The sequence below is a fragment of the Cyphomyrmex costatus genome, unplaced genomic scaffold, assembly GCF_001594065.2.
Source record: "Cyphomyrmex costatus isolate MS0001 unplaced genomic scaffold, Ccosl1.0 scaffold91, whole genome shotgun sequence".
Taxonomy (NCBI): Eukaryota; Metazoa; Arthropoda; class Insecta; order Hymenoptera; family Formicidae; genus Cyphomyrmex; species Cyphomyrmex costatus.
The window spans coordinates 273,184-284,264 of record NW_017280495.1 but is presented as its reverse complement, the minus strand read 5'-3'; the positions used below and the strand labels follow the sequence as shown (position 1 = coordinate 284,264).

The window sequence follows — 11,081 nt, the reverse complement described above, 5'->3', positions numbered from 1 at the left end:
AATACAATCACTTTGCAATTAACAGTACAATTTTTAAATACTCAAGGATAATGTGACCACGGCAACTCCGATTCTTTTTACTGAAAGAGTGAAAGCAATACGGTAGTTCATCAATTTTGAAATGCAAGCCAAAAAGAAACGACTGACTCCGAGACAGGCAAACATTCGAGTGGGATTCGCGTTTATCAGCAGTATCCACATATCGATTTCCACTACTCCTTTTGATGGAAAAGTCGCCAAAAGTGAAGAAAGTTTGCGGAAATGTAGCAATAAACTCAAATATCGTATATGAAACGATTTATAATTGCCGGAGACAAATTAGAAGTAATGTACGAAACAAGAAATACACAAAAACAAAAACAAAAAATATATATAGATATATCTATCTCTTGCCGCGCTCGAATTCATCGCTCTGTACTCCGTAATTGCTTTACCCTTCTGTCCGAATTCGAGGAGCATACAGTCGTTCTTAACAAGCTCTTCCAGTGAAATAACTTAAATCGAGCTTACATATCAGGGATGAAACTACGTTATCTTAAAAAAAAAAAAAAAAAACCGTCAAGCACAGCTGTACGCTTCTCAATTTTCATACGTATCTTAATTTTAATTTGCTTTCGTGGAGAGAGTGTGGAGTAGTGTTTGTTGATTTCATTTTTTTGTTATATTTTTTTGGATTTTTTTTTTGTTGTTTTGTTGTCGATGTAGCAGCGTATAACGGGTGTTGGTGTTATATGTTAAAAAGGAGTGTCCTGCGGTAATAGCGCGTTACTCTGTCTCGGTTAGACGGTGCTTTCGGTGGTGGTGTTCTGCACCGGCTGGCTCTCCTGCAAACATACACATTGACGAACATTATTCGTTGCGTGAAAGTTGCAAGAGCGATAACAGGAGAATAGCAATTATGCAACGCGTAGTTAATATCTTTACTATAATCATCTATACATCTTTTTTAAGATATTGTGTAACAGCTATGTGTGTAGAAAATGCAATTCCTTCTAGAAAACAAGAACAAAAGGAGGAAAGATGAGCAAGAAAATAAATCGGACGATCTGCTTCGTCGATCACATCCTAATGCCGGAAGTGTAAGTGAGTGAAAACTGCGGCAACCGAGACGAGCTTCTGCGAGATCAAAAAGAAAAAAAAAACAAAGCGACGTTACCTGTGGAGCAGGGGCAGCGGCAGGTGCATCCGAATCTTTAGGTGCATCAGACTTCTGCTCCGACTGAAAAGAGTACAAAGAGACACGTGCAAACAGTGTGTGCTAAGCGCTACCGTATTTTTGTCTGTATTTTTGTCGACAGATCGCGCATTCGCAGTCTCCTAATCAAAGCTTTCTCTCGTTCGTTTCAAATTGTAAAATCCCACGTCTACTGCTTCGATACTCAACCACGTTGGAGTTACATTTGAGTTTTTCAGAAGTCAAACTGATTAATTCTACAAAAAAAAGTAAAGTGAATTAATAAAGTTAATTGATAAATTAATCATACGTTTTTTTACAAAGCATAAAACGTGGAATTGACAAATTTGACTTCTGACAGGCTCATATTATCATATTAACTTCTGATTATTACAACTCACGTTAAAATGTATAATTGAGAAAGAAATGTTGAATCCCAATGAAGAAATAAATATTTACAGATGTTATGTACGTGAAACTCTAGTGATTCACAATACATTGAAACAATCCAAATATTTTTAAGATAAAAGTTCTTCTTTCATAATGTGATTTTGTGTATGGAAATTCACTGTAATTTTCGTCAAATATTTGCATATATGTAAAAGAATATTCGCAAATTCGTCTGATACGTGTCGTCAGTAAAGAATATCTAAGATAACACGAGTTTTATAATTTGAGTAAGAAAGGATAGAATCATAATAATACCTTTGGGGATTTATCGCAGGATTCGGAAGGGATATCGGTAACCTGTGTTTGAAGAAACGTAACGGGAGAGGAAGCGGAATTGGAGGATTTGCGTTTTGTCTCCGCAGATGACAAGCTCTCTATAGTGTTCGTCTGTTGGCTCGACGTCGCACGAGGTCGTCGTACTAATCGTCGTCTGTAACGTGGTTGTGGATTTCTCCGCGAATTACTGAGTTGTGCGCTCTCGCCAACAGCCTCGTCATCGGTCACCTGATTTTACAATATATCTAATTTCGGTGTGCAGGTGCGTTTCCGATTATAGAAAAAGTTACGTTAAGATGCTCGTATAAAATACTTTATTGTTTTACAAAGTGTGAAAAAAAAATTATTCGCAAACAGCACAGAACACATACTCCGTGCGCGGTTAATGCATTAGTATAAAGGAATTATATAGTCTTGCTGAGAAAATACGAGTATAAATTCTAAGAAAATGCATCTAAAACAATGTTTTTATAAAGTCTAATACTACTCAGTTTCCTTTCTTTAAATTATAATAACTACCGTGCAGATTTAAACAGCTCGTTCAGACTTGAAACACGATTTATCATTTGCAAGAATGCAAAATTGAAAAAAAAAAAAAACATTTACAAGTACGAAGTCCGTTGTTTACTATTGAATAATGCAGTATTGTTGTCAGAAACAAAGGGATAATGTACACCATTTAGGTGCAAGCAATCGAGATGAATCTTTTCGTGAACCGTGTTTGATGTTATAAAAATTAATGTACAGTAGAACAAAACTGTTTTAAACCGATTGCAGATAAGATATACAAGGTATTTCACCTACAGTTCCGAGGTCGCGTATCTCGAAACTCCTTAACAACGAAGAGAGAGAAAAAGCATTGTATAAAAATTCCAATACAAAAATACAACATTCTAAAACACTTTCCTCACATAATTTTGAATTAATTGTTGTCAAGTCGCTCCTATTTTAAATTAATTACAATTGTTATACAATAATTTAGTTGCAAAACCTTATTTGTTTTACTACACATCCTTCTTGTCTCCAAAAGTTCAAGCATTTTCTAGACATGTTCTAAACATGATACAATTTGACGTATTAAAATGTACAATCTCGGAACTCTGGATGAAACAACGCGTGTAAGACTCAGGAAACATGCTAATTCGCAATTAATATTCATTTCGACGTTATTGTCTACTTGTCGATGTGACGATATTAAGAAACGCTAGCTTGGCTAGGGTTAGATACTAACCCTTACCTGGCCATCCTGACTGCGAGGACGTCGTGGCGGACCACCACCTCTTCCTCCGCGGAAATTGCGGCGGAAGTAACGTCGTGATGGACCACCGCGTCCACGACCACCACCGCGTGGCGGGGCTCCACCTTCGCCGCCGGTTCCTTCCGCTTGCTCACCACCTTCGCCAGCATCTCCTTGCTGTTGTGATGGATTGGGCCCGGAACGCCGTCCTCCGCGGTAATAACCATCATAATGACGACGCAGCCTATAGCGACGCTGTTGCTGCTGTGGCTGGCCGCCTCCCTCGGCGTTTGCGTCATCGCCGACCTTTCCTTCTCCTAAATCATCAACAGCCAATCATTCTTAATATCCAAAAGAATAAACAATTATACCAACTTGTTTAAACGAATAATAGACAACATACCTTGTTCGTAACCCTCTTGGCCTTCACGTGATCTACGATTCTGCGGTCGACCATTGCCACGTCTAGGATATACCCAGTGAATACCACGATATCCGCGACGCCTGTCCGCGGCATAGGGTGAACCTTTTACTGCTTCACCTGCTGGGCCAGTGACATTGGCTGCCTCGTGACCCTTCTCGCCGATAACAACGTCAAACTCGACGACCTCACCATCTCCCACACTACGTACAGCCTTTCTCGGGTTGTTCTTGATGATGGCCGACTACATTACACATAATATTGACATATAGTAATTATTTTAAAATTATTAAGTATAGAGTAGTAAATATGAGATATTTACCTGATGGACGAACACATCTTCCTTGGTATCGTTTCTGAAACAAGCAGGACAAGCAATTACGTTAGAAGCAGCCATATATATTGGTATATATATTTATAATCAGTTTTTAAGGTAAGAATAATATTTAAAATTTATATTTTATAAAAATTCGTATCGACAATTATTTTGTAATTATTTCCATAATTTCAGTGATAGCAATCAATTGCAATATTATATTTGAAACAATTCTGAATGTTAATTTCATATAACTACAATTCATATTTTCATAAGAACTATTCTGCAAATCCTTATTAAATAAGGGAGCATAATAATCGTATCCACTTGCCTATTGTGCAAGCAGAAATTCGGCACAATAGTATCAGTACGAGATTCGCGTAATTTACATTCACCACAAAGTTGCGGCATGTACACGATGCACGCGTCGCACGTAACAATATGTATGTATACATCTGTCCTACGCATGAATTCGCGAATGTACAGACGTAATCGGAATCCATGAAGCTGCGGAGCAAAGCATGGAATAGAGAGGTCGTTGCACTTCGCGGTGCACAGTCAGGAGAGAAATACAACTCGTACACAAACGCCAGCTGTCACAGCTAGACAGCGATTCTCCTCACTCGTAGTTAACAAAAGGTGAATCAGGTATGAAAATCAAATCAAAAGTCAAGAGTTAAATCGCCGAATTACCGGCCTCGTTATTTATTTAATTAATTTTTAAGAGCAGAGCAAAATTAACATATTTTCATATACTGTTAAAATAGTTTTGTTATTAATTTACTACTATATACTTTTTTATTAATTCTATTTATCGACTTTAATATCAACTATACAAACAGAAATCTATTGTAACGAAATTTCACTGTTTGCCTCAGAGCATGGATCGATGCCGAATAATTAATGGGCACGATCCAATGGGTATCGAAGCGGAACGTTGCTCTTCCATTGTGGTATAATCGAGTTCGCCAAATTTGAAACGAACACGACGAATGAACAATGGACTGAGTATTCTCAGTAAAGACTATTAGATTCCAATAAAACGTATAATTTCAGAAACAAATATTCCGGCGAGGTTTAATTCATTCATTAATTTTGCCGATTTAGAGAGGAATTTGTCCTGGAAATATTTCCGAATAATCTAAGAGAGTTTGAAACAAATTCTCGGTTCTATACTCTATTGTTAATTCCATTATAAAATGGTTTATTATAGAACGAGTAAGTTGTTTTTTTTCATGCTTATGAATTTAGAATATTAAGATTTTTAATTGATTTACATTGCTGTAAACATTGCAAATCTAAAACAATCGCAGATTGCTAGTTTAATAAATTTATAACATTTTTACCGAAAAGTCGCTCTTAAATAAGTCTGAATGAGTAAAATGATATGAGATATCAAATTGAAACCCCTCCCTCTCTCTCTCTCTCTCTCTCTCTCTCTCTATCTTTCATATATACTTTTAGCGCGAGATGTTACGACTCTTAAAAAGATAAGCTATCAATACTATTATAAAACAAGAAGCATAACTATTTTATTTTTACATTTCTCGAAACAGATATACTTGAAATTGCAAAAATCAGAATATCTATATACACGACACGCGACAATTGTAGTTGGGACAAGGAAAACGTTCTATATCTGTAAACAGCTGTATCAACAATGTTTCTATAATGTTTTACGGCACATCGAGCACCGTTAACGTCAGTGAAAGTGCATTCGAGATCATGCGAGATCTTTCGGGAGCAAGTAAACGTTCAAATCTAAGACTGATCGTGTGAAACTATCTTCTATCTCCGCATGCATAAGACCACGAAGACGAGCGAAAAGTCACACGCGTGTACGAATTTTTCTTTTACGAACTGCGCGGTTCCATCTTCATCGTGGCTCGCACGGAAGAATTTGCTGTCCGCGCACGAAAGTTTCGCGCGTAAAACACTGCTACGCGCGTGTGAAAATTTCCTGGCGATCCGCCAGATAAATAGTGGGACCTCGAAATAGCGAGAGGCTCTACGTTCCTATACGGACCGTCCACGCGCCGAATGAAGCGTCTATTTTCCGTGCGGCGTGATGCCAGGTCGAGGTTGCAGGTCGGACCTGCAGCGGAGATGGCGATTTTCCTAATATTAGAGACTACCACTTCCTCCATGTGCTGAAATCGTTATCAATTAATCTCTCGCGACCTAAATCGCACATTTTACAAACGTGAACAGTGTTAGATTAGAGTTCAGATATTTAGTTCTATCACGTTGGTCAGCTCGTCACGATCAATTTTTAATTCGAATAAAAGGAATTAAAATGAGAGCAAGTTCTCGATGATAATAGAACATGCAGTTGATTAAAAAAATAAGTATGTTTTAATAAATTATATTAAGTAAATGTTAAATCTATGAAACGGATGTTTTATTTACTTTGTTCCAAAAGTTTTCAAAAAATCGCGTAAAATTACAATACAAACTAATTTTTATTTACTTCAAGATTGTTCTATGTGTGAAATTGTAAAAATTTTACTTTCTCCATTTTTTTTTTTAATTTAAGATTTCTAAGAACGTGTGAAATTACAAACTGATATTTTCTTTAAGATTTTTCAAAGAACTTGTGAAATTATACACTAATATTTAATTTGTTTTAGTATTTTTTAAAAGAGTGACAAATTATAGATCTCCAATACGACTGATTATCCTTACAGACTCAAGAAATAGCTCTGCCAGAGTTAATGTGAGAACTGAAATTTTCACGTAAAACAGTCGCTTGCGTCAGAATCGGTTCTTCTTGAATAATTTAACGCGCGACGGAAGTCGCAAGATTTATTCGGTAAATGCGCGATGTAAACGGAAAATAAGCAAACATAATATTAAACATAGTTCGAGGATAACGGAGAGCGGCGAAAAAGATAATTAGACATTTTGTGACATGTTCGCGGGAAATTTTTCATGGGAGATGCAACAGTTAATATACGACGTCGCTTTAATGCTCGTGCGGTTGCTGCTCCAAATGGACGTTTAAATTAATAGTGTATGAGTAACCCTTACGCCCACACAGCATACATACACACGCAAGCGAATAAGTGTGTACTTTCTCTTCTATCTAGTAATGCATAAAAAGGCGAGTGTTGCAATGATGAAAAAAAAAAAAGTAAGAAAAGCACGAGGCAGTTGCAAAATAATAATTACTGACCTATTAATGAAACCGTAGCCACTCTTGACATTGAACCATTTCACAGTTCCGGTCACTTTGTTAGCTGAAATGAAAAAAGGTTTCATGATATATGCGACACATGTGCTGCGCATGCAATTTTACAAATACAGAACAAAATTCAGGGAATGATCAACTCATAATTTTCGTTGAATGTTAGAAAACATTGTAGTATGATTTATATAAAAAAAAAAAGAAAAATAAGTAATTTAATTATATAAAAAAAAATCTCCAGAATATTCGAATCGCGTGCATGAATAATGAGCCAGGAAAATGTTGCCTGTGCTCTCTGTACTTATTGTTATTATTAAATTGTGAAAGCGACCTTGAAGAGGGAAATAACGTGCTTAACCGCAGGTACATATCACGTGTTTACGAACACGTAAGCATGCTCGAAGACGAAATATAATAGGTACCGTTTTTATATTTATGGTGAGTAATATTTCTAGGAATAATGCGTTAGAAGTCGGGGAAAATCAAGTAAAGATACGATCGACAGAAAAGTAATTCTTGATTAAATGGTGTGTATATGAGTGATTAACGTTTATTTTACCAATGTGTGTAAATAGATTAATCTCGGTTCAATTTATTTTTTGTCTTTTTCAGATTCTTAAAATTCGTAGAATTATAGAAGAATAAATCGGAAAAAGATAAACAGTAAATTAAACCGAGATTAAAGTTAATCTACATTGGTATAAACGCGAGTGTACTCCAAATTTCTCGTAAACTAATATCTCAGAGTCTTTAAATAAATATATCTCTAAATTTTAAAGAAATACAAAATTGTTCGGCGAGTTTCGAAATGTTTAAGTTTATACAAAAATACATTCCGAGGGTAACATATATTATTGTATGTACATCGCGATTTGCGTTTCAACGAAAATATGATAAGACTATCTTCACAACAGTTACACGCGACCTTGTCACACAGTATAACCCAAACAAAGGTCGAAATTAATGTCATCAACGATAGATCGGCCCGGCGAAATTCCTCACATTTTGAAAATCTGAGTAATATTCTCCGAATAACGATCAGCCAGATGAAGTGTTCGCGGAATTTATTTTAAAGACATCAGCTTTCTATCTCGACAATGTCAAGATATGAATACAATTTAAAACGTAATTATATATGATGACTTAATTAGATATTACAAGAGCACGAATACGTTCTAAATATAAATTTTAATGAAATATACATCATAAATTGATACATTAAAAGCATAATTCTAGTTAATTTCTAAATATTTTTTTAAGATAAACGTTAATCGTAAAATTTCCAAAATTATCAACAAACTCAATGAATTTTAGAACTTAATCTACCATTAAATTTTATCCTTAACAATTTCAGGCAATAAAAAAAGTGTGATTGTGTCTTTTACTAAATCTCTTATAATAAATTTTAAGGAGACATATACATTCAGATTAATGATATAACAATTTTCATTTCTAGAGATAAATTTCTTTCAAATTTGATATTTTTAATAATTCTTAGCTTCCTTCAGGAAAAATTCGTCCGTCGAAGTCTTTCGATGCGATTAAATAAATTTTATCAAATTTTATTATGAATTTTGAGAAATTAAATAAGACAATGTACAATTAATTGTATTTACAGAGATTTGTAAAAAGTACACATTTCTCTGTGAAGATAAATTAATTTAAATTTTATCTTTGATCCTGTTTTCGCTACAGAAAAAAAAGGATTTAATATATTTCATCAATTTCTCTTGAATTTTGATAAAACATATACACGTACACATTAATTATACAATGATTTTAGAGAGATTTGTAGAAACAAGATTTTCCTGAAGATGAACTAATTTAAATTTGACCTTTTTTTATACATATATATATAACGATCTCTAGTTCTAGAAAAAATGAGAATATTCTAACGGTACATTTTACCGAGCGTCAAAATTCCTCGCGCACGCGCCAGAGTGAGATTTTTCTAGAATTTTTCATAACGTTGCTCGAATTCCAAGTGGTTTCGAAATAGGTAGCGCAAGCGTTTTCACGTAGCGGAAAAATGCGTGATCGATCGATCTAGCCAGGCCGGAGGCGCGAGTGCGTTTCGCCGCGGCGAACCACGCTCCGCGAAACACGCGGCGCGACGGACTTACGTAACGAAAACGTGGAGCGCGCGCGGGCGAGGATACTTCCGATCGTCATTAGAGACCGCTCCGGAAGGAAAACGATCGATATCGCAGTGGATCTCGGAGGCCCGGAGTATTCTGAAAAATCTCATTTACGTCGATTTTCATTCGCGGCATCCGCTGAATTTTCAGGTTATGCGAAGCGACGCGATGCGACACGACGCGCCGCGCCACGAGAGCGAACGACGGCGGCGTCGATGAAAATCGATGGCCAGACGAGAGAACGGAGTTTCCGTCGAGAAGCCACGGTCGCGGAGAGGAATTCCTTCCGCGACGAGCATCAGCTGATGGAAAATGGAGGCACGAACGCCACCGCGTTGTCTTGCGGCCGGAGCGCGTCGCGCCCGACGAGACTCGTCCATCGGCTCTTTCGCCGATGGATTTTCTCCGCGCGGATTTTCACGGACGCCGGGCCACATGGCTCCGGCGGCCGCCACGCAACGCCGCCGTGCGTGGACGCCATTACGGGCGGAGGAACGCGCGGCGACGAAAGAGACGGCGCGGTTCGGCGAGAGGCTCTTTCCGCCGCGGCGTAGATAGATCGGACGCGGTGAGAAGGCCGCGGGCGCGGAAACGATAGCGCGGGCGCGGATTTTATCACTCACCGATGACCATCTTCTGCTGGATAGCCTTGGGTTGTTCGGGCTGTTTCTCCGTCTCACCCATGATGGTAAGGTGGTGTAGAGACAAGCAATCCAGACCAGGATGGTACCGTCTGTCCCACTATGATGTTCACTCCTTTCTGCTGATGATATCAATGGTCATGGACGTGCATCTAGGCGACCGGACAAACACCATGCTTCGGCTCGTATAACGCGCTCGCTGATTCGCTGGCCCCCGTCAGCCGGCCGCCGCACCGCCAATCACGCGCGCCGAATCTCACGGAAGAGCACGATCGCCGGCCGAGCGGCACCGAACGACACCGCGCATGCGCGTAACACCGCGAGAGACACAGCTTCGCTATCGTACTTCGAGAGAAATTTTGAATCCAACGAACCTCAAATGTCCATACAATTTTCTCTCAGGCTGTAATACTTTGTTATTCAGGCTAAAAGAAACTGAATCTAATAGCATTTTTTTTCTACTTATTTCACGCGTACAATAATATAAAGACTACAATGATCTATTCATCTTACTGATTTACGATCCCTTATTATTAAAAAAAAACACATCAATTTCTTTGAAAGGAAAGAATAGAAAAAGTTTTCAAAGAAATTTTCAAGGTACCTGTAATGGTTCTAGAAATAGACACAATGTGAGAATAGAATGAGAATAAAAGAAAAACTTTCAAAAGGAATTTTCAAGTTACCTTTCTGCAATTTTCTAGAAATTGAAATAAAAGGAAGAAATATTTAGGAAAGAGCGGAGATATATTGAGAAAAGAGGGAAATATTCAAGTCAAAAATACATGTGTAGATATAACAAAAAATTCGGACGTCAGCATGTCAATAATACGCGGGAAAGGAGAAAAAAATGGAATTTAAACCAAGCGTACGTGGATCTCTTCCGGCTTCGCAGAAATTAAAAGAAAATTTTAACAATAATTTTCATAACGACTTAAAGAAAACCCTAAACGCTCGTTTATTATAATGTACATTGTGCGATATGAGAGAATATAACTCTCTTTATAAGATGTAGTTATTGGTAATATATTACAGTACTTGTATGTTCGTGTATGCTCGAACGTTCCAAACTTGTTAATACATTAGTGAGACAATATTAATTTAACACATTCACACCTTCCTCCTCTCTCTCTCTCTCTTTCTATATACAATTTTTAAAGGACGAACAGCATCGTTTAATTACTAACACATGAGGTTTCAGATTTATAATACAGTTCTGGAGATATATATATATATATATA

The 11,081-nt window shown here is 37.3% G+C and overlaps 1 protein-coding gene across 4 annotated transcripts; it reads right to left on the bottom strand.

Moving 5' to 3' along the window:
- Positions 1 to 535: 535 nt before the first annotated feature.
- Positions 536 to 10,015, bottom strand: yps (Y-box binding protein ypsilon schachtel). Of its 4 annotated transcripts, XM_018549965.1 has the most exons (8): positions 9,823 to 10,013; positions 7,050 to 7,113; positions 3,881 to 3,914; positions 3,541 to 3,802; positions 3,138 to 3,454; positions 1,880 to 2,128; positions 1,157 to 1,219; positions 536 to 824 (listed from the first exon to the last, which is right to left on the bottom strand). In XM_018549965.1, the coding sequence occupies exons 1-8, from the start codon at positions 9,881 to 9,883 to the stop codon at positions 780 to 782; spliced, it is 1,095 nt and encodes a 364-aa protein (XP_018405467.1). In that variant the 5' UTR covers positions 9,884 to 10,013; the 3' UTR covers positions 536 to 779. The 4 variants fall into 4 exon arrangements, with proteins under 4 accessions (XP_018405467.1, XP_018405468.1, XP_018405469.1 ...); XM_018549966.1 differs by lacking the exon at positions 1,157 to 1,219 and having other exon boundaries at positions 9,823 to 10,015; XM_018549967.1 differs by lacking the exon at positions 1,880 to 2,128 and having other exon boundaries at positions 3,132 to 3,454; positions 9,823 to 10,000.
- Between the last annotated feature and the right edge of the window lie 1,066 nt (positions 10,016 to 11,081).

Coding starts and splice junctions, on each gene's coding strand:
- yps (XM_018549965.1), bottom strand. CDS start 9,883: ATGGGTGAGACGGAGAAACAGCCCGAACAACCCAAGGCTATCCAGCAG. Junction 7,114..9,822: donor CCAGCAGAAGATGGTCATCG/GTGAGTGATAAA, acceptor TTTTCATTTCAG/CTAACAAAGTGACCGGAACT. Junction 3,455..3,540: donor CCAAGAGGGTTACGAACAAG/GTATGTTGTCTA, acceptor TTGATGATTTAG/GAGAAGGAAAGGTCGGCGAT.